This window comes from Stenella coeruleoalba (genome assembly GCF_951394435.1).
Source record: "Stenella coeruleoalba genome assembly, chromosome: 6".
Taxonomy (NCBI): domain Eukaryota; kingdom Metazoa; phylum Chordata; class Mammalia; order Artiodactyla; family Delphinidae; genus Stenella; species Stenella coeruleoalba.
Genome location: NC_137151.1, coordinates 85,192,432 through 85,216,859, shown reverse-complemented (window position 1 = coordinate 85,216,859; position 24,428 = coordinate 85,192,432). Strand labels below are relative to the sequence as shown.

General features: G+C 42.8%; 1 protein-coding gene across 4 annotated transcripts in view; it reads right to left on the bottom strand.

Moving 5' to 3' along the window:
* Positions 1-24,428, bottom strand: part of MYO1B (myosin IB) — a 183,357-nt gene that overhangs the window by 142,464 nt on the left and 16,465 nt on the right. For 3 of the 4 annotated variants that reach the window (XM_079925367.1, XM_079925369.1, XM_079925371.1), the window contains exons 1-2: positions 14,471-14,549; positions 8,865-9,008 (exon numbers count right to left, since the gene is read on the bottom strand). In XM_079925367.1, the coding sequence (XP_079781493.1) occupies positions 8,865-9,008; positions 14,471-14,473 (147 nt within the window). In that variant the 5' untranslated portion in view covers positions 14,474-14,549. Of the gene's footprint in view, positions 1-8,864; positions 9,009-14,470; positions 14,550-24,428 lie in introns of those variants that run through there. The other variant, XM_079925368.1, reaches the window with a different exon arrangement.

The following is a 24,428-nucleotide window of genomic DNA, read 5'->3' as shown; positions in this document are numbered from 1 at the left end:
AGGAGAGGCAACGAGAGAGTCAGGGAAGGGGAGAGAGAGAAAATTCTGATTATAAGAAAAGCTCAGGGTCTGAAATCTTGAAGAAAAGTCATGCTGGGTTTCCAAGTTTTTCAGATGGTCATGTGGTCAGGTACTCCATTCCAACTATATGTCAAGCACCGGGCTAAAATGCCCCTTAGGGGCTTCCCTGGTGGCGCAGTGGTTGAGAGTCCGCCTGCCGATGCAGGGGACACGGGTTCGTGCCCCGGTCCGGGAGGATCCCACGTGCCGCGGAGCGGCTAGGCCCGTGAGCCATGGTCGCTGAGCCTGTGCATCCGGAGCCTGTGCTCCGCAACGGGAGAGACCACGACAGTGAGAGGCCCGCGCTTACCGCAAAATAAATAAATAAATAAAAAAAATAAAATGCCCCTTAATCTCCAAAACAACTCAACAAGAGAAGCATCATGATACCTCTTTTACAGATGAGAGAACTGACCGTCAATTACTTCAATGGTCACAGTGGTTGTGAGTGACCAAGACACAACCTTGGCCTGTCTGCCAAAGGCCCATGCCTTGCCCAATATGCCACAACACGGTTGGATGCACAAAACAGCCTCTCTTTAGAAATTAGGATTATCATTAATACTTATCTGTACTATAGATCTAAGAGCAGAAAGAGATGTGTGTGTAGAGGGGAGGGGTGAATCAGCCGCATGAATTAGCCACATGGCTCTTGTGGTGAATTGCTTCTTCCTCCTCTACTCTGTGCTCCTTTTTTTTTTTTTCTGGCTGTGCCCTGCGGCATGCAGGCTTTTAGTTCCCCGACCACGGATCAAATCTGTGCCCCCTGCAGTGGAAGCACGGAGTCTTAACCACTGGACCACCAGGGAGGAAGTCCCTCTACTATGTGCTCTTAAAGGTAAAGGACCCTGTGCAGTTATCAATCACCTGCCATCCAGTGAACAGGATGAAAACCCATCTCCTCCCAAGATCGTCTCCCACCTTCCAGAGAGGAACACACCATCCTAACGGTTGCTATCACTTTTCTTTGACTAGAGAGCACCTACGACTTTAGAACTGAATGCACTTACTCCCTGTCACACTAGTTCACGTCACTGTACTGCTGAATGCTAACTCAACACGTGGCAGGAATACGGATTATCTCTTCAATTATTTGTCTGGGTTGTTGAGGCTGCCTTGCTCCAAAACCTATACACTCAGTATCATACTCAGTTATGTTGAACAGCACTTTGTAGGCTGAGAATGCTTCCCTATTAGTGGTATCACTGATGCACATGGTAACTGCGTAAACTTAGCAGGACCATTATTAAGAGCATGAACTACAGAGCCAGACTTCCTGGATATGAATCCCAGCCCCATCACCTACTCGCTGTGTGACCTTGGACAGGTTACTTAGCCTTCTGAGTCTCAGTTTCCTCATATGTAAAATGAAGATAATTTGAAAACCTTCAGTGCATAGGACTCTAGTAAAACTTAAATAAACACGTACATGTAAAGTGCTTAGAATAGCATATTGTACCAATAAGGACTTAATACGTGTTAACTGTCATTGTTTATCATTTTACCAATAAGAAAACACTCTCCTGGGAGTTAAAGTACTTGTTCCAGGTCTCACAGATGGTAAGTAACAGAGCCAGGACTGGAGCTCAGGTCCTTGCTTCCTAGTACCCACCACACTGCCACCAAAAGATGACACTTCTGCAGACCTGAAGTTGGGCCTTAATTTCCTCCAAAGTGAACTTCAAGTACAGCTTCAATTACAACATTTAAATTAATATATTATAAATATTATTCAAATATATCAAGTACTATATAGTGCCTGCATGTACTCCCTAAGCTTGGCAGATAACTGATAAACTCATGCCATTTTGCAAGTTCTAAGAGGAAGAATTTTTTCAATCACCAAAGGTTTTAAGGGAGCTTGGACAGGTTGAAACTGGCAAGCTTTTACCAAAAATCATTGTTTTGAAAAGTATTACAAAACTGTCCAAGAGACAGACTGTGCTCCGAAACTAGACACAACAGCCTCATGGTCTGCTGTTGTTCCCCAGCTCTATCTAGCCCCCTAATGCTGTGACTCCATTCCAAAAACCAAAGCTACACTCTTGAAAACACACACAATTTGTTCTCCATGTTTCCTTAATTGTCTACCTTTTCAACGAGCCGCGCAGGCTGAGTCTGCATTTGGTGAACCCCTCATACACAGTCAAGTCTAGGCATTTCATTTCACCAGCTCAGGAGTCCGTCTTCCTTCCCCCACTTGGTCAAGGTGGGAGGGGAGGTGGCATTAAAGAAGGTTCTTGTTTCACTCAAATTTGCTGGGTCTGGGTTCTCTGGGTAAAGGCCCATCCACCTAGATGAAGGAGAACCTTCTACTTCCAACTCTAAAACCAAAACAAATTTAATTTTTAATCAAACTTACATAATCTGGAAGATGACCCACCCAACTACCATTACTTCTGGAAATGACTGGGGTACTGAGATAAGAAAATTACATTTTTATGTTATGTTTTTTTCCCCAAAGCATTTGTTACTTGTGTAATTTTTTTAAGGCTGAGATAAGAAAATTACATTTTTATGTTATGTATCCCTATGCTATCTCATTTTTTTTCCCCAAAAGCATTTGTTACTTGTGTAATTTTTTTAAGGCTGTTTAAAGGAAATTTTAAAAAGAAAAAAATTTAGAGAACATCTGGGTAGGAATAACACTAAGCTGGGCATATGAACTCCAGCCCTACTCTCTGCCAACAGCCCCGTGAGCTTGGAAAAGGGCCGAGCCCCTAACAAGACTGCAGTCCTGGCTGACACCTTGATGACAGCCTGGTGAGACCCCAGAGGACCCAGCTAAGCCATGCCCGAATGCCTGTCCCACAGAAAGAGTCAGATAATACATGTATGTTATTTTAAGTCACTAAGTTTGGGGCAATCTATTCTGCGGCAAGAGAAAACTAATACACCATTTATACTAAATTCTCAGGGAAAATGTTATCCCCAAAAGGTAGGAATTTTCATGTATACAAATGAAAAGTGGTTCTGACACTTCACATAAACATATAAATGTTAACTAGTATTTTTTTTTATGTTTACCTCATTTATTGTGCTCAGCCAGCACCCTTAAATATACTTTTGTGGCTGACTTGGGCGCATAAAAAATTTACGTATTTTACTTATAATCTCATTGGTTGTTTCTAACAGTATCCAAATTATTTTTTCCTGTGTTTCCACAACATAACTAAGTGTTTATTCTAAAAGAACCTCTAACGGCTCACAAAACTTACTGAATCTTCAGCTCAGAAGGGCTATTCCTAGCAATACTAGTTGTCCTCTGAGCGTTTCATATAAAATTCTAAGTAGGAAAAGACAGACAGCCCGAAGACCACCTCCAAGCCCCGACCAAGGAACTCTTTCCTGCCTGTCCCTGAGTTAAGGCAGATAAGAGAAACAAAGCAGGGACCCTTGGTCTACTCTCTACCTTTTATCCGAAGCTATCAATATAAGCACCTTCCTTTTCTATTATTAGTCAAATAAATGTTAACTAGTATTATTTTCATTTACTTTCCAATATTTTAAACCAAATATATTGTACTTACATTTGAATATTTTTCATAAGAGTATTGGATCCCATCCTTACGGAGATCCTAATTCTACTACCAACTTCTAAAAATTAAGACAATTTTTACTAGACTTTCAAAGCAGTCACTCTTACATCTACAAGTAGTTTAACTTAAGATTCTAAAATTGGACTAATTCAGACCTCTATATCTGGATGATCCCCACCTGACAATTCAGATAGAAAACAAACTAAATCTACTTGTTAGTACCAAAAATACTTCCTGTCAGAGAATGGACACCTTGGTTCTTTAGTTTCCAAATTTGCCCTGGGCCTTGTTCTTGCTTAAATTGCAGCTTTCCTGTTCCTGAACGGAACCACAGTCCTGCCCAGTCACCCTAAAAACAGAATCACGTCTGGCTGCGTCTCCTGCCTACCAAGTTCACATGAAATCCTGCCACCATCCCATCTGGCTGTGGACGGGGGTGGGGAGGCCAGAAGAAGCTCTGACAAAGGACAGAAAGAATACAGAAGAGCGGCGCTTAGGAATGTCACAACCAGCATTTCCCACCACTGACCCCACAGAGACTGCTGGAGCACGTCCTGCAGCTGGGCCCAGCCTGCGCTGCACTCGGCCAAGAGTGAGGAATCAAAGCAAACAGTCTCTGACCCTGTGTGTTACCCCACTGGGCCAACATTCCCTCTATCTGTTCTTACCTGATCCACCTCCATCTCCAATGGAACAGCCTTCCCACAAGGACCACGTCAACATCTGGAACTGTCTCAGATTTAGAGACTCTGCCCGGCTACAGACAGGGTGTTGAACCAACTCTGGGCTTTTTAAACAAGTGTGTGAAGCCAACTCAAAGCAAAGAAGACATAATCCTGAAGCATGCACTTTACTATCTTTCGTAGAAGTACTGGATCCTATTTTTATGGGGATCCTAATTCTAGTACCAACTTCTAAAAATCAAGGCAATTTTTACTAGACTTTCAAAGCAGTCCTCTTACAACTACAAGTAGTCTAACATAAGATCCTAAAATTGGACTAATTCAGATCTCTTATATCTAGATGATCCCCAACCTGACAATTCAGATAGAAAACAAACTACAACTACTTGTCAGCACCAAAAATACTTCTTATTCAAATAAGGGTTGCAAAGAGTAGAGTAGATTAAAACAAAACCATATGACATGCATTACAGAATAGAATAAAACTTTGAATGACTTTGGAAGCAAAGATTTCAACAGTATTTCCCTAAAGTGGACAGACTTCAACTACCCACCCCAGGGCCCTTTTTACTCTTCTCCTTTTTTTTTTTTTTTTTTTTTTGGCCACACCATGCGGCATACAGGATCTTAGCTCTTAGCTCCTTGACCAAGGATTGAACCTGTGCCCCCTGCAATGGAAGCGTGGTGTCTTAACCACTGGACCGCCAGGGAAGTCCCTACTCTTCTCTACCATAAGGTGTTCTCCAGGAGAAAAGTCTTGAGAGGCATGCCTTTGGGTAACCTGAAGCTTAGAATTCCAATCATAAATGCTTCTCATGGAACATATCCTTCAGCATGGTAGCAACACCAATAAAACCACTTCACTATAGAATTCCCTACCAAGCCTGTGACGGGGTTACAGCAGAGGGCCTCATCAGCATCCACTGCCCTTCCCTCTCCCTAACACGCTGATAGAGACATTTAGTAGAGTATTCAACCTACTTACACACAACCCATCTATTTTGGAAAAAACTGACCCTCCGCCAATCCTAGGAGCAGACATCATTTTCTGAAGCCATTCAGCTCATTCTGGTCACCTGGCCACAGTCAGTAGTTTGAGGAGTACGTGTGACTCATTGGCCTACCCAGAGCTTCCGGTTTAGTATGACAGGATCACCAGGGATTCCGCTTCCAGATTCAGCTGGCTGGAGATCCAGAGGATCACTAGGGGTTATAAATACTCTAGAGAGTTGATAACTCTTATCTTGTGAGAACTCTGTGAAGGCAGGGAATATTTCTTACCTCTAGATATGGTGGTGAAAGCGGGGGTGTGGGGGGCAGGTTGGAAGAACAGGGTCCCCTGACCTACAGCTGGCTCACACAAGAGGCTGCAAAAGCTCTGGGTACAGCCAGAGTTCTAAAGCCTGAGCCAAGCGTCCCTCTGTTCACAGGCCCCCTCATCAACCACGGCTTCTGAACATACAAATGACTGTTCAGTATGTTTGCATGATGGATCACTCGAGACCATCACACAATTTTATAGGATAAAGTAAAGCTATGAGACTACAACAGAGACTAAATAATAAAAAAAATTTTAAAAACTGTACCTTCTCTTCCTGGGAAAGAATTAAAAAGCAAAGTGAAATACAAGATAGTAAAATATTGTATGTCATTAACTTGGCCTTTGGCATCAGTTGAACAATTTTCAGCAACCCAAGAAGAAAAGCAAAGCAGGACGCTTATCAGAATAAGGGCCAGAAACAGATCTCCCGAGGGTAGTATATACATCATGTGGGGTTACACAGGGTAAGGTGGGGTAATCAAATTTATCGTACAGTATTTTTTAAAAATTACAAAACCAGGGCTTCCCTGGTGGCGCAGTGGTTGAGAGTCCACCTGCCGATGCAGGGGAACGGGTTCATGCCCCGGTCCAGGAAGATCCCACATGCCGTGGAGCGGCTGGGCCCGTGAGCCATGGCCGCTGAGCCTGCGCGTCCAGAGCCTGTGCTCCACAACGGGAGAGGCCACAAGAGTGAGAGGCCCGCGTACCGCAAAAAAAAAAAAAAAATTACAAAACCAATACATACTTAACAAGCCCTATAATACTGAGGTCTAAAAGAGTAATAACTCTTCCCCCGTCCCCATATCCCAACCCACCCCACTAAAGTTAGCATGCCTAAATCCACCCATGCTAAAGTTAGCATGGTACTAAAGTTAGCATGGCTTTCTCTATGTTCATACAAATATACAAACATATGTACACATCCATAAACCCCCATTAAAAAAAATAAGATCATACTACACACATTACGCTATAAGCTGTTTTTTTTTTCTTTTTTGCTTAAAATAGAGAATGCCCAATTCTCCAATATGACGTGTGTTTAAAGTTACAAAATGAAGGCACACATCTCATGGAAATAATAGTCCCAAAGTATCATGGAAAACATTAATTATATGAATATCTGGAAGCAAAAAGCAATTTTCTGCTTTTGTCTCATACCAGAAAGAACCTTCCTAAAACAGTCAGAAAATAAAATCATGTAAGGCTGAAACCCAGAGAGTTCGTCTGCTAAAGACTCATGAATGTTAACACTTGACATTTTGTTAAAAAGGAGATTCTTTTATTTTTAGTGGGCACAACAAATCAGGTATTTGAATGCATGTAATGTTCTACTCTCCATCCTATTCTCAATTCAGCTGAAAGTGAACTGTGCCTCTTAGAGCCAGAAAGAAAAATGATCAGCCAACGTCGGTTAGGATATATCTGATGCCTCCTATCTCCATCTCAAAGACCAATGTTTAAAGTCTGTCTTTTATTTGCTATCAGACCACATTTTCAATTAAAGCTGCAGAACCATGATGTTTTCCCACCTGAAAACTGAACAGCTACACTTTGAGGAAAGGTGACACGGGGCCTCACTGCCAAACCAAACAACACCTCTCACCTGCTCTACAGCAATGGCGTTTTATACCTCTTCCATCTGAATCAGCAGTTTACATAACTACACCTCTTAGTTAGTTTGGCAGCCAGTTACCAAATTAATATTCCAAAGCAGTATCCATATATCTCAGGTTACTGTCAACCTCCCCCTACCTCCAACAATCAAATCAAGAAAGACTGAAAGTTCAGTTCCCAGATGGTGACTCCTGTTTCATCAAGAAATTAATTATACGGGCTTCCCTGGTGGAGCAGTGGTTAAGAATCCGCCTGCCAATGCAGGGGACACGGGTTCGAGCCCTGGTCTGGGAAGATCCCACATGCCACGGAACTAAGCCCGTGCGCCACAGCTACTGAGCCTGCACTCTAGAGCCCGCGGGCCACAACTACTGAGCCCGCGCATCTAGAGCCCGTGCTCTGCAACAAGAGAAGCCATCGCAATGAGAAGCCCATGCACCGCAATGAAGAATAGGCCCCGCTCACCTCAACTAGAGAAAAGCCCGCACGCAGCAACAAAGACCCAGTGCAGCCAAAAATAAAATAAATTTTAAAAAAAAGAATTAATTATCCAAAATTATCCTTGAAACATGATCGCCTATCTGGAAAGGAAAGCTATAGGCAACATAAAATACAGCTTCGCATATAATTTTTAAAAATATGTTAGTTCTACAAAGTTATAATCAGTTACGTTCTCTCATTTTATTTACTTATGTTTCCTCCTCCTGTCCCCACACTGATAGACAGAAAAACATGAAGCATGGTCCCAATAATCCCATTCATATCTAGACACAGATAGACTACAACATGGGGAGAAAAGAACTCAGAAGCGAGTCAGAAGCTATTAAAACTACTTCCACCCCATCTATCCACTTCCTTCTCAGCTGCTGGTACAGGGAATCTTCATCTCCTTGGTTTAGTTAACATGTCTCTACCTGAACAGATGCAAATTTCTGTGCTTTATGCAAATTCCTGAAAAGCTATATATAAAAGCATTTTTGACTCATGTTTTAAATATATTTAACAAACTTAATAGAGTAACACTATGAAATCCTTTATAAAGAATTTTTACAACATAAAATTTCTATTACTGTATATATTTATATGTTTTCATTTTTGTGTCTGACATGATACTTTTGTATAGCAGGACATGACTATTCCCAAATCTCCAGGGACCAAACACATATTCGTATCTGGTAATTTGCTCCTGTCTCTACTAACTACAAATGTTAAGAAGGTTTATGTCTTTTTTGACGGTTCACTGCCTTGCATCTTAATGAGCAGCTTCTCAAAGGTCAGGCTGCTAATCTTACGAAGGTATCCAAGAAGCCGCCTGTGGATTTCAAACTTCCTCCTGAATACATGTTCCTCCGAGGGCAGAACTAAGTCTTCCACTTGTTTTAGAACACCCCCGACATCCAGGGCAACACTCTGCACAGTCAGCCCTCTACAAACACCGTGTGGAAAGCAGACTCACTCGACTCTAATGCGATATCACTCACGTGCCAAATGAGCAAACCCAAAACTCTTCCTGAGGGTATAAACAAATACCTCTGGACTCCAGTAAACAAACAGAAAAAAGAGAGAAGAGTCTAAGGAAGAAAAGCCAGGTCTGTGCCACAAAATGCGAAGTCTAAACCCCCCAGATGACCTCCAGTGCACACTCACATATATCTCATTGTGGTCAAACCGTTTCTTGAGGTTGTTGATGACGGTCTCCTCATTGAGAGGTTCTAAAAGAACCATATCTCCAACTCCAATCATATTGTCCAGAAGTGACGTTTTCACCTCCATTTTGGCCATAGTCTCTTGCTGTAAGAAAGAGGGAAAGGGGGACAATATAAATGAGCAAGATAATTTCAGATGGGTTCTTAGCACCAATGGAGAAATGAAGCACTGCTAGTTCTAAATGGCCCTCACCTGCCTCATCAATGTCGTAACCCGCCCCCGCCCCTGCCCCCAAAACCTACGTCAGAAGCCTCTGCGGGAGCTGCAGTCACTGCCAAGCTGCTAGAAGCCCCACTTGCCAACCTGCTGCCACAAACAAACCTCCCTTCCAGTCATCAACCCAAGCAAAGTCCATCTACAGAAAGAGCCACTAGGAAGCCAGGGTCACCGTTTTCTTCTGTAGACCATCTCCTCTCCCCAACCAGAAGTTGCAAAACTCTAGCAAGAGAACCCAACCCACCCCTTTCCACTAGCCCTTGCCTACCAATGTCAGACTTGAACCCACAGGAACCTGCTGCCCGAAGACGGCATCCCCCAGTATTCCATGATGAAATGCAGAATGCCATTTCCCAGGAAATGTTTAAAAAATGATGCTAACATTTACTGAGTACTTTTGTCACACATCAGATGCTGTATCAGGAACTTTCCATGCATTAATTAATTTAATCCTCACAACTCTATGAGGTAGGTTGTTATCATTATCCCCATTTTAAGATAAGGAAGCTCAAGGAGATTAAGAAATCCTGCTTATGGTTAATTAGGAGTGTGTTACATTTTGTGCTAAAAGAACTTAAATCACCACTTATAACACTACATCTATGGGGAGAAATTTCATTCCAGGAGTCAACGCTGACTTATAAAGAAAATGATACACCCCACCTGAAAATCAAAGGTTGCCTATATGATATAACCTGCCAAGAGTGACCTCAATATTCTCAACGCTCATTCCAACAGACACACCGCTAGAACAGCAAAACCGAATTAACATGCAACGAACAGACCAGAAATACTAGTTTCCTTTTAGCTCAACGTGAAAGCCTACCAAGTGGAAAACACAGGCACACTGCAAAGGCAGCACTGGACTCCCACTCTAAAGTGCACGGTGCCACCCAAGAGCAGAAGGTTAAATGCCCAAGACTTCAAATCTGATCACTGTCAAGAGTACTATCTGAATTTAGGAGAGTGTGTGTGGTGTGGCGAGGTGTGTGTGTGTGTGTGTGTGTTATGCTGCTTTCTCTAATATCATCAGGATGTAGAACTAAATTCATCTGGGCCATTCCCTCTAAATACTTCCAGTGCAGAGGTCAATTTTGTTTAACTTCAGGATACTAACACTAAATAATATTTCAGGATACTAATAAATGTTCACATAGATTCATGCCCCTAATACTGAGAGGGGAGTACATTTAATTTTTTCCATGAAGGAGTCACTCAAGCATCCTATATCTTATAAAGGTCAGTCTTCTTGCTTAAGGCTTAGCAATTTAAATAAATGTACTCTATTCTAGTCTAGAACATCTAGTAGGCCTCTTAGAGGCAAAAGAAACTACATTTAGTTGGGCTATTTTAAAGAGAACTGGGAAAGACCGGGAATTACATAATTCTTTATTATTAATTATTAATGATTTCTATGAATCCAAACACATTCTTTATTTCTGACCCATTAAAAAAAGAATTTTTTTTCAAGTGTGCACTGAAAAGCCAAAGAAAGAAACCAAGAAGCAGCAGCAAGATTCTCTCATAAACGAAAGCAACCAATAAAGAAGTATTTAATATTCAAAAGAAAAACAGGGTTAACTTTTTGTTAATGTCTTTTTAAATTTCATACCAAGTACACCTGGAATAAATAGCCCCAGGTATCGCTAAAACCCAACAATAGTCGTACCAAGAACGGTTTCACGCACTTTGAACTAGGCCAGATCTTTCAAAATAAACCAGGTGGAGGGAGGGGTACTTGCCACTCTCTAGAGATGCAGCAGAAGCCAGGGAGACAGCTGGGCCCATGCCAAGTCCGTGGAAAGACTTGTACAGGAATAGGAACATGAGTACCCAACCTTTGTCACAATAAATTAACATTTAAATCAAATTTCAAGTTCTCAGACTCGAGAAATGCCAAAAGCACTCTAGCTGCGATGCATTACATACAATTTGGCAGATGAGGGAAGAAGGCTTAGGGATTAAGGGGGAAGTCAACCTGAGAAGAGTTTCAAAAATAACCACCGCACACCAGCAATTTAAATTAAGCAAAGAGGCAGAATGGGAACTCTTTGCCCTGGGGTAGATTCCTGTATATAATAAAGTCTATTTATGGAAACAGCTGCAGAAAGACAGCAGCTTCGCTGCAGGTAACAGTAATTAAGCAGCCAGTCTTTCTCTGTAATTAAACCTGCTTCACCATTTCTTCAAATACAAGTTTCAAGCAAGAGTATGGGTTCTAATTTTTACACTTCTATCCCAACTTCATAATCTGAAGGGCGGAAGAGAGCAAAACAAATGCTGAGTTACAGGCAGTGGGTAAAAGTGCAAAACTCTGAAAATACAACTTTTGCAAATCAAAATACAGCAATAAAGTAAACCAACTGAAAAGGTAATAGCAACATCCACGTAGTCATGCCAGCACAGTTTTGTTTCCTATCGTTTTACTTTTTTAGCATCTAGGCACTTAGGGGGGAGCAAACAGTGACATCCTCCCCCTCATTTTCATTCTCCTGGTGAAACTGGGACACTGAGAAAATGACACAGAGATACTTCCTATCTTCGCACACATGGACTGATTTCCCTTACCATGGCTACCATCTCCAGGCCTGGTTGGTTCACTTCGACATCTCAACGAAATTAGTCGGAATATTTTGTTCAGCCAAAAGAAACTGATTTGTTTTTTCTCTGAAAGAGCAACGCTGACTACAGGAACAAATTTCAGAATCACTTGCTAACTCAAGGTTTCCATAAACTATCAGAAGAATTCATATGGGAACGTACATAGAGCACTAAGGATACTTTTTGTTTGACACACAGATGTCCACCTGCACCCTTCCCAAGACCCACAGGGGAAACCACATTGTTCCAGGCAAGCCAATTTTATCCCATGCTCCGGGAATGTAGCGTGCGATCTACACTGAGGCGATCAACACATTTCCACCTCCCAGACACTGTAATTGATTCAGGGCTGGTCATAGAACTGAGCCTGAGGCTTTGGCTTGGAATATGAGGACAAAGGTTCGTTCCATCTACCTCTGGGTGGCATGATTTACAGATGTGATACTTGGAACTTCTGTGACCATGTCTGCTTTCATGAGGGGCCTAGTCTGAGGAGGAAAACAATACAAGGAGGAGGGCAGGGAAAGAAAATAACCTGATAACATCACAAACCTCTTGATCAAATTACACCTGAAGCCCATCCCACAGCTCTCAAGTTGTCGGTCACAGAAGCCAATTAATTCTCTTTATTATTTAAACTGTTTGAGTTGGATTTTCTGTTATTTGCCACAGAAAGCATCTTACCCAATAAAAGAAGCTGGCATGAGGAAATGGAGTGCGTCAGTAACACACTGAAGAGCGCGGACTGGCTGAGCCAAGGACACTGAGTGGAGGCATGAGGACCTACTTACTATCTTAGACCGGCAAGATCACCTTTGATACTTAATAGAGACACAGCTGATTAAACCACGGCCTGTTGTGCCTTATGACATGGACCCGTGCCTGCAACTTTCAAGAATTCGAGGGGAAAAAAAAAAAGATGCCAGAGTATGTGTTGGCTACTTCTTAAGGATCTACAAGAAAAAGACATGCTTGCTGTGAAACTGGTCTGTCTGAAAGCCAGAGAGGAGAACATATGACGCTACTAAGTTGAGTCATTCTGCCTGGGGGCAGGGGACATAGAGGAGAAGTCCTCTATCCCAAGCACCAACTGTTTCATCTCTACAGCCTGAAAAAGGGATAGCACTCCCACCATGAAGATGCAGTACAGGGGAGGTATCGCCTGCTCTACTGCTTCTTAAGCTTCTTAACTGTTCCCAGGTGGATTCCATTAACCAAGAGCTAAGGCACTCGGCAGAGCAACAAGGCCAGGTCCAATCGCCCAGAGACAAGTTCTCAGACCAAGTTCTAGGTTCAAAACCTGAGGGGTTGGTAGTATATCTGGTTTTAGTTATTAGTCCGTGGAAGCAGATAAACCTCGAAAGCCAACAACGTTTATAAGGGATCTACACTGCAAAGAAGTACGGCTGACAGTGACTTACAAGTGGCTTGACTCTTAAGACAATCAACCCCAAGACCTCCAACTCGTAAAACAAAAAACAACTGCTAAAGCATGACAAAGTCATCATCCCCAATGCTCCACTTAGATGGGGCCACAGAAGACAATGGACAGAGGAGGTTTTCTTGAGAACCTCTGGGGAGGGGGTGGCTCTGTTTTCAGCCATACAGGGAAGAGGTGCATTATGTTGGCTGGGGCATTTTATTTTCGTAAGCCTAAGTATGGAAAGAAAGGCTTATGTGAATGTTGGGCAGCCAAAGGGGGAGCATAGTAAACATTGGTCTTTTATTTTAAAGGGGACACCATCCAGTATACAATCCTATTCCTATTTGCACCCAATCTCCCTTTCAGGGGGCCCAGTTACCTTGCGACAAGTAATCTAGTGAGAAGCAATACCCAGTTCCCATTACAGAATTCAAAGGAGACAGATCTGCTCTCTCTCTACCCCAAGGAACGTGGTTTATATACAGCCAATGACATCCTCCTGTGACTTGGAGTCCCAGGTCATGATGACAGCTGGTGGTTACACTCATTATTCACTGCAGCAACAGCAGCATCATGAAACCAGGTGGTTCCTGTGCCATGGTTTCTGCTACGGATCCTGCCGCCCAGCCCTCCAGTCTCTCTTAAGTTCCTGCCTAGCTTCTAAGCCCGTATCCTTCCTGGTCCTCCAACCTCTGCAATTCTGTGAGTCTCTACATCGTTCCTGCATTGCAAGCAACCAAGATCCCTAATCGACATGAACACTAAGTACTATGCCCAACATATAATTTTAAACCACGGTTACATCTTCAATATTACAGGTACCTAATCTTTTTCTTCCAACCTTGGTGAAAGCCATCTACAAAATACAACCACTGGCGGAGCCCTCCGAGGAAACACAGAGGAGCCTGGAAGTGGGGCCTCTACCTAAGAGTGCTGATTTAGCCCAACCACCAAGCACACCAACTGATACCCGGTGACTCCATGGCTGCCCCAGCTCTTTCCATCTGTTTGTCCATCCAAGAAAAACAAAATATATGATCACAACCACTCCTTCCCCCACCGACTCTCATCTCAAAAACTTCCAAAATTACTACCTATATTTCAGTGTACACCAGTTCACTTACTGGCATCTTTTGCAGTATAAAAATACCATTTAAAGTATTGAAAGCATCATTTCAAAAATTCCTCAAAATCTGAAAGAGAATGAAACATAAACATCTTAGAGCATCTTAAAATGCCATCTGTAACCTAACATTTAAATATGAGTAGTCTATTCAGTCCCAACCTTAAATGACCAGCCACCTACCATGTTAACGTCATCTATGCTCGGAAGGTCAAGACCAGCATTCCCCAAGCCAACAGCCCTACACAGACATGGCCAAACTTCATGGCACATCCTTATGAAGGCCATGGCCATTCTACTATTGATATCAAAGCAGCAACACTGAAAAGCTGTTGCAAAGTAATTGATAATTTAATAATGACTAAGAAGAGACGCAGTTTAAGTTGAAATATAGCATCTGGTGGTCTCCCATGTTATTCGAAGGTCTCAGAGTGCCACAGATGAGAAACGATGTGTATTTTTAAGTTGAAAGAGTTTTACTGTAGAGTTTGAAAGAACACTCACAAATCAGAGCTCAGGGTGCAATGGTTAACAGGGATTAACATCAAGTCATGAACACAATTTTAAATTTGAAGAAACTTTGGGCTACAAACTATTACATAAGAAAGATAAACAACAAGGTCTTACTGTATAGCACAGGAAATTATATTCAATATCCTGTAATAAACCGTAATGGAAAAGAATATGAAAAAGAATATATATATAAAAAAAACTGAATCACTTTGCTGTACACCAGAAACTAACACAACATTGTAAATCAACTATACTTCAATTTAAAAAAATAATAGGGCGTCCCTGGTGGCGCAGTGGTTGGGAGTCCGCCTGCCGATGCAGGGGACACGGGTTCGTGCCCCGGTCTGGGAGGATCCCACATGCCGCGGAGCGGCTGCGCCCGTGAGCCATGGCCGCTGAGCCTGCGCGTCCGGAGCCTGTGCTCCGCAACGGGAGAGGCCGCAACGGTGAGAGGCCCACGTACCACAAAAAACATAAAATAAAATAAAATAATAATAATAAATAATGAGAATTCCCTGGAGGTGCAGTGGTTAGGACTCGGCGCTTTCACTGCCGTGGGTCTGGGTTCAATCCCTGGTCAGGGAACTAAGATCCCACAAGCCTCACAGCGCCACCAAAAAAATAAATAAATAAATAAAATAATAATAAATTAATTAAATAAATAAATTTGAAGGAAATTTTAAAGCAAAGCCATAAAAGCCACTTGCAGGAAAACTTAATGAAAGGAGATTATCTACTGCTTTGGTAATTGTAAATGGGGACAGTTGAAACACGTCTATTATAATGTCATCAATAATACACATCAGAGGCAGCACCTTCAGGGCGTCTGCTTAGCATAGTAACAATTGTTCTTATTTGACTCGAGTTCCCCTCATTAACCTGCTTGTAGGGTGGTCATGTATGCATCCTAGACCCTTTTCTGGAGAATCAGCTCCTTGGTGTCCAGAGTCACCCTTATTCATCTTTCTCTCCCCAAAGGCACAGTGCACAGCCTCTGGCATATGGCAGGCATTCACAGAAACACAAAAGGAGAACAAGTATGCAAATTTACAGTTGACAACTGATTCATTCAATAAGGGCACATTCTCACAGCTGCCATCCTTGGTTGCTTGGTTCTGTCAAAGCAGACCAGAAGGCAAAATAATGACTGCGGCTTCAAGCCGCTTTGATCCATTCCTCTAAAAACATATTACTATCAACAAAGGACAGGAAACAGAATTGAGCTATTTGGCTCCCAAAGACATTGCTAATGCTTTGAAGAATAACATGAGAAACACATTTAAGTAAGAAAACAAGGCCAATGTGGCAAGACTTCATGAACAAAATAAGACTCAGCAAATCCTGATGGCAAGACAAAGGTAAAAGAGGGACCAAGTCTATAGGATGCGGTTCCGGTTCCGTACCTAATGCAATGGCCTAAGTGACTGAGAAACACTGGAATTTCCAGATCTTTCAGAATAGCATGGAATCTCATCTCTGAGAAAAGTTTGATTAAATTTCCATTCAACTCAGTTCAACCACCATTTACAGTATTGAGCCCTGTTGGTCCCTGGGATTGTGTTAAGTGCTAGGGACACACTGTGAAAAATCATGGTACTTCCTCCTCTTATACACCCCCAGGAGCTCACAGTCCAGTAAAAGGGTTAAGACAAGAGAATAGGCCACTTCTGAAACTTCAAATGACCCTTTTAATGCTTAAGAGCAATACATGTTCACTACAGAAAAAAGAATCAGAAAATGTAGATGAGCAAAAAGAATATAAGACAAATCCAACACTCTCATGCTTTAGTTTAAATCCTTTTGGATTCATCAGAATCCTTACAAAACCAGATTTTTTTTTTAATTAATTAATTTATTTTTGGCTGTGTTGGGTCTTTGTTGCTGCGCACGGGCTTTCTCTAGTCGCGGCGAGCGGAGGCTACTCTTCGTTGCGGTGCGCGAGCTTCTCATTGCGGTGGCTTCTCTTGTTGCGGAGCACAGGCGCTAGGCGTGCGAGCTTCAGTAGTTGTGGCACACGGGCTCAGTAGTTGTGGCTCACAGGCTCTAGAGCGCAGGCTCAGTAGCTGTGGCACATGGGCTTAGTTGTTCCTCAGGCACGTGGGATCTTCCAGTACCAGGAATCGAACCCGTGTCCCCTGGATTGGCAGGTGGATTCTTAACCACTGTGCCACCAGCGAAGTCCCAAAACCTGATTTTTATAACCAATGAATTGGCCATCGTTTCTGGTGTTACAAATTTTCATATATATCAATATTTCTGCCTCAGGTAGGAATGTGAAATAGATCCACAGGAGCTATGAAACCATGGAGCTGCACCAATGATATCCCCAACACTTTTAAATTCAGCCAAACTGCATGGCCATCTGCCCCCTTGTGCTTTAGCTTTTCCCCCTCCCCCAAATCAGCAACCCACATTATCAACAGCCCGCCCACCAATCATCTCTACCACTTGGCTGTGTCTAACATCTCGGCGCACAAATATGTACACAATACATCCAAAATTTGTCTGTTGTATCATCACACACCAAAATACAAGAAAACAAAAGCAAAACAAAACCCTTCCACTCCCCCTAAATTCCACAGCCACAACTGATTCAGATTCCCATCCTTGGCCTCTCCCTGTCTCTTCCTTCCCTCACAGCCAACCTATCTCCTTGATTATATCAGCTTAATCACTCCCACTCCATCCCTTCCCCGCCCTTCCCCACTGTGACTGCCCCAGCTCAGCCTTCATTATTTCTCACGCTGAAGGCAACATCTCCTAAGTGGTCTCCCCGACAGCCTCTGCCAGCCCTCTCCTTCCCCCATCCATGGGCCACACCACCGAAGTCGCCTTTCTAAATCACAGTCTGATCAGGTAAGTCCTGCTTTAAATCCTTCAATAACTCTCCAGTGTCTTTAAGCTAATATTCAAATGCCTTAGCAGATGCTCAAAAAGATGAAATGGAGAACTGCCATACGACCCAGCAATTCTACTGTAGGGTATGAAAGGAGAGACTCAAACGCCCACATTCAAAGCAGCATTATTCACAAAACAAAATGTGACATATATATACAACAGAATATTATTCAGCCTTAAGAAAAGAAGCAAATTCTGACGCATGCTACAGCACAGATGAAACTTAAGGACATAATGCTAACTGAAGCCAGTCACAAAAGGACAAGTACTGTATGACTCCACTTATATGAGGTCCTAGAGCAGTCAAATTCATGAAGACAGAAACTAGCATGGTGGTTACCAGGGGCTGAGGGAGGAGGGAACGGGAAGTTGCTGTTTAACAGGTACATGGTTGCACAATAATGCGAATGTACTTAATGCCACTGAACTGCACACTTAAAAAGGTTAAAACGGTCAGTGTTACATTATGTATGTTTTACCTCAATAAAAAAAATTCCTTATCAGAGATGACATGACTCCACAGCCGGACTCCAGACATCCTCCTCCTCCGTCTCATCTCTCCCCAACCAAGTTCCCCTGCCCCCTAAGGCAAACCTCACAAGAAGGACCACCTGGGACAGACAGAAAAGCTGCTTTAGATCCTGACAGTGGTTCAGCTGAGCTGCTTGTCTTAAATAAATCCCCCGACTTCAACCAGTGTCAGCAGCGCTGCCCCATAGGCAGCACGCTCTGAACAAGCCCTACTCCTCCAGCACAGCTGTTAGCCTGCTGGTCTCCCCCGGCCCCTGGAGAAGGCCTGAGCTCCCCATGTGCGAAGACCCCGCTGCCTGGCCGAGGGGGCTGGCTCACAGGGCACTGGGGTGCGGAGCAGGTAGATGATGCGTGTGAGAGGGACACCGCGCGCTCTTCCTTCCAGGGCTGTTTCCATCATCTCTCCCCTTCCCGTCAGACAGCCTTGCATGGTTCCCCAAGAACAGGAAAGATCATGAGAGACTCGGGTTAGAAACCGAACGGCGAGACACTTTCTCGGTATTTACGAAGCTAAGGGCAAGCGGAATGAAAATTGCATCCTTTAGGACAATTTACTCAAGCAGCGTGGTTCTCAAAGGAGAAGGGGTTAGTGGGCCACACAGAACCACTCGGGGTGCTTTGCAGGGCTCCCCAGAGATTGAGAAAGTGGGCCGTGACATGCTTTTGCGAAAAGGCAGAGGGGATGCCAATTCTCACTCCTATCAACACACTTCCTTAGAGACGCTTAGACAGGGTATATCGATTCACGGCATTTACTTCACGTAGTTATCTGATTTTCCAATCCTGTGTTCCACTGTTAAAACCACTACATACTGAGGTTTTACCCACTTTTCTCTAAAGCTTTTTGTTAAGAATATATAATAGACTGCTAGTAGGAGGGCTTTTGTTACAATCTTGGATTTAGGGAAAAACAGGCCCAACTACTGGGCAGTTTCCATACCATAACTATTGTCTTAAGTTCAAACTATGGGTAACACAAAGGACATTAAATTATCAGGCAATGATACAATGGAACAGATTTGAACTGGGAATGAAAATAAACAGCTAAAAGCATACGGAAGCCCAAAAGCCATAGTCAGACTCAAATCTTAAAAAGCTCTGTGAATGGGAAAGGCAATTAATGCAACATTCTGGGTACCTAAGAGTTCACACCCCAGAGGGTTCCTCTGAATAGGCAGAGACGGGCCAGGACCGCTCAGTGTCAGGGGCAAGGTTCGTTTCTATCTGGGTAGAGAAAGGCTAGCCATATCAACCAAAGCCATCAGCCAGGAGCTGGGCTCCCCTCAACCCCGGGCACAGTCTAGTTATTAAGGATTTGAAAGATAGCATCTAGACAGAACTTTACAGTTCATAAAGTGACAGGTTAAAAAAAAGTTTTTTTCTAACAGTGGAAATGAAAAATGTATTATCTAGACTAATTGGAAAGATTTTTGAGTCAAAAATAACTGGCTGCCATGACAACACTGAAGGTTTTGGATTACTACAAACTATCTCTTCTGATGTATGAGCAAAATTTCTTAGGATCCCAGGCAAAACCTTCTTTTAAGAGACAGAAATGGACCCAGCAGATGTTGCACATCTGGTTTCTGGAAGAGCCAGGGTGAGGAAGCTCTCCTATCTGTTCTGACAGTAGGCTTTCACACTTACTATATTAATATTACACACACCCTTCAATCTAATTCCTAAGTCACCAAAGGTCAGAATATTCCACAGTTTTTAAAGAGAAGCTTTACTTGGGAAAGAGTAACTTTCTACAAGTTTAGCTGCAAGAATTTTCCAGGACTGAGAATTCCCTTTTGATCCACCCCAACATGGAACAGCACAGGCTTTGAATCACTGACCCAAGCTCGAATCCAAGGGAATTCATCTATGGAATTCAAGTTTCTGATCTAAAAATTCAGGGATGACAACATCCACTCCACTTTCTCTTTTTGTTTTTTTTTTTTTGCGGTACGCAGGCCTCTCACTGTTGTGGCCTCTCCCGTTGCGGAGCAACAGGCTCCAGACGCGCAGGCTCAGCGGCCATGGCTCACAGGCCCAGCCGCTCCGTGGCATGTGGGATCCTCCCAGACCGGGGCACGAACCCGGGTCCCCTGCATCGGCAGGCGGACTCTCAACCACTGCGCCACCAGGGAAGCCCCACTTTCTCTTTCGAGAAAGCAAAGCCTGACTCCCGAGAGGCTCTCACCAGATGTTAGTTCCCTCCCTTCGCAATGCCCATTTCTCCTGATCCTAAAGAGCTCCCCTACTCTCTTCCCTGCTGTCTTCTGGCAGGTGTGTCCATGCAAATAACCTCAAGCACTGCCTCATTTGAAATAGACACCCCATGGAGTTCAGTACCCGGAGAAGGAACGCAGCCAACATCACTGTCCCCACCATCACTTCCTGGAGGAAGCTGTGCAGAGTCATGGCAGGAACAACTGCTGAAGGGCAGGGAGACTTCAGAGAATGACACCCACCCCCAAGACTGGGTCTGAAAGCCACCCCCAGCCCTCCCTCTCCACCCCCTCCCCAAGCATGGTACCCTCACCAGCCAAAATCCTAGAAGGTCAAGAATGTAGGGCAAGCCGTCCTGGCTTTAGGGGGAACCTATGGTCATGCTGTCCTATACTGGATGTTAGGAGAACTCATGAGCTAACGTCTGAAAAGGCCTATGAGTTCCTGTGGGACACAGTAGCCAAAAACTCTAAACCACTGTTATAGCCAGAAACACAAACTCAGCTGCACTGGGATGTGCTAATTATAACCCACAGTCCTCTCAATTTGTTCCCTCATGCGGATTAAAAAATATTCCAATAATAAAAACGTGTTTAGTTTGGCAAACCTGACACCCTGGAACCCCTAGGTGAACGTAAAACATTTCACATGTAACTGGCACACCTGACAGCTCTGATTGGTTCCTGGCCGGTGTGCGGATCCCAAATACCACCAGTGGTCATTAAATAGAATACAGTCACCTGGGGAAAATCAAGTTTCCTTCCAAATGAATTGGCTTGTTAATCAGAGGGTCCCAGTCGAGTCCCACATGCTAATACGCTCACCCAAGTCCTCCTGTCCTTGCCCCCTCCCCCTGCTTACATCGCTTGTACAGTGATTCTTTCTGCTCTCTTCATACTTGATCAGACCATCCAAGCACTCAAGATGTTCCCTTATAATTCAAAGTACGGTGAATTGCACCTAGGAGCCACCCAAGTAGGCTTTCTTGTAGCCATCAGTTTGGGGGTCCCTATAAATCAATTTTTGAAGACATCTGGCTGAACAAAGACTCTCACATAAAATAGCCTGGGGTACACCAGAGCAAAACGACCTTCCTTTAAAAAGGTACTTTTCAGTCATTCAGGCTCTTTTCAGTGACATTGGAGGGAAATATATTGAATTTAGTGCACTCTTTGGGGTAAGGAAGCAAGTTATCTCTCCGGGAAATGTCAGCTGTTGCATTTTGCAACAGACCAGAGGTTGGAATGACCACCACAGTGGCTCCAGAAAAAAACCCACAAGTGCCATATTGCAGACTCAGTTCTGCAGCGAGTGCGCAGTGTGAGCCTAGGCACACTGCCAACTCTGAGCCTCAGTTTCCCCACAAAGGGGTCGAATACATCATCTCCTAAGATCCTGTCCCAGCTTCCATCATTACTGATTCAACCAAAAAAAAGCTCAACTCTGGCAAGACTGACCTCCTTCATTTTGGGATGCGCAAGCCTCCTGGGTCTGGTTACAAAGAATGTTAAAAACCAAAAATGCCAGTCCACAAGAAACTTTCCCAGTGACATCTACACAGAGGTAAAGGAAAGCAGCTCTCTTTATTCTGACCTCACCAGCAAAAAAAATGTATTAAGGGTCTAATCATACACAGCACAGAAGGAAATGCACAAGATCAACAGCATCACCATGAGCAAAGGCATCAAGGTACACGTGAATGTGTTCTCTCTCTGTTTACAACTACATGGTTAGCTGCAAAATGGCACTGGCTTTTCTAACAAATGCATCTAGTTAAGAAAGCAAAAAGGGATCTCAAATTACAAATTTAAAAACCCATATAAAATCAACTATACTCCACTAAAATTTTTTAAAAAGAAACCTATACAGTAAAAGAAAAATGTGCGTCACTCAACAGTACATCTTCAGTAATGCCTCTGTGCTTGTGGTTAAGAAAAAGTATTTTTGGAATAATAAAAATTCAGAAGCTTCCTCAAGCAGTTATCCACTAAAATAAAGTCTAATACACTACGTAATCAAAGAGAGAGATGTTTATATATTTACGTTAGGGCTTCATGAATGTTTATTAGTTCAGAATCGATCAAACAAAAATAGCTAAGATGTTACCAAAATGACACTGATAATGTAAATTGAGAAGGCATAACAACTTTGTCACTGAAAAAGAATTTTTAGAAAAAATAGCGAAATTGCAGTGGGTTACTTCACCTAAGTTGATTAAAATCAGCAATCAGATTCGAATTTGGAAGTATTTTCTCGGTTAATTTTTTTCTAGTTTTTCTCATTTGGAATTTAAAGCACCATAATTTTTCCATATCTCTAAACACATTCTAAAGTGTCTACGAAGAACTAAAAAAATACACAATTCAGCAAAGCCACTTACGAGACATGCCATAACTAAATAACCCTTTTTAAGTCACAAATTAAAATGTTTAACAAAATCTATGTTTACTAAATTTAAATTGATAAATGTTAACTAAATTTTAATAATAGTTCTGTTAATTTCCAAAAGTTCTGTAGGATGCAGCAATTATTTCATATATTTACATAAGGATACATATATACAAATGCCCCCAACATATAAACACGTATTTTTTCCCTTGAATAGAGCACGCACTTAACCTGTAAAGCTATACAAAACTCAATTGTTAACCAGATTGACCAAGTATAGAACCATACAATAAATTTTCCCAACGGAAGTTTTGGTAAGAAATAAACATTTAATAGTGCACTACCCTGTATATGGCTGATTAAGAAAAGTTCATTTCCTTCTACAAGTAATTTATGAAAAAAAGATTTTCAAAATACCACATTGTTATATTGTAAAGCATCAAATCAAAAGGCCTAAAAACTTAAAATTTACACTCTACCCTTAATCATGTCTCTCAATAGGTAGGTAGGTAGATAGATATAAAAACTACAGAGCGTTCTCTTTAAATGACATAATTATAAGGTTTAGAAATTAAAACTACATACCAACTTTTCTTCTCCATTGTTTTTTCCACTGATTTAACTAGCACTTTAGCATTTAGTACATATGAAAGGGAGAGACAACATTCATCGTGACCGGGAGAACACACCGCGTTCAACAAATATTTTACAAACAGATAAGGAGGGAAAAGTAGGTCAATATCCTGTGGCTAGGCAGAAGCAGCGTCAGCTTCCATCCAGAACTGAATTATATGATTAACCAGGCACAGCCTACTGCTCTGACCTATGCACCTAGGATGCATAGGCGCTGGGAGAAGAAAGAATTAGAGACACATCAACTGCTCCCCAGTCATTAGCAAGCTAGTTGGGGAAAAAAATTCTTAAGAGCAATATAACTAATAAAACAAGTGCTCACCTAGGGCAGATGATTCACCACAAAAAGAAGAAGATAGAGCCTACCATTTATGTTTAGAGGTGAACTATTATCATGGTCTAGGAGGATTAGAGAAGGATGGCTGAAGAGGTGAAACTTGACCTTGAGGGTCCTTTTTGAGGATGAGTAGGATGTGATTAAGCGGAAAAGAACTTGAAAGCAAGAGGTACAAGACATATTCAGAAAATGGTGTCTAGACAGAATGGCAGCAGAAGACAGCTGGTGTCGTGCCCTGCTGGGCCATGAAGCTGGAAGGAAAGGTAAGCTGAGGCAAGTCTGAGAGTGCGGGCTGAGGGGGTGGGAATGGGTGGGAGAGGAGAGGGAAGCATCACACAGCCTGCCTCATCTGTCTACACTTCTGTCGTTACTGACATCAGTGCATCCGGAAGGCAACAAGTGTGATCCACAGTCACTGGTGATGGTCTGATGGAAAATAAAGTTGAGGACAGCCATTATAGATGATTGGGAGTCATCAATTTTTGAGCTGGCACAGGGACAACAAAAATTTTAAGGAGATTTATTTGATCAGGCAATAGTCTGAATTAGTTGGGAGAGTGACTAGAAGCAGGGAGTAGGAGTGCTCTGTGCAGTTGTTCAGTTTGTGCACTGCATAAAAATGGG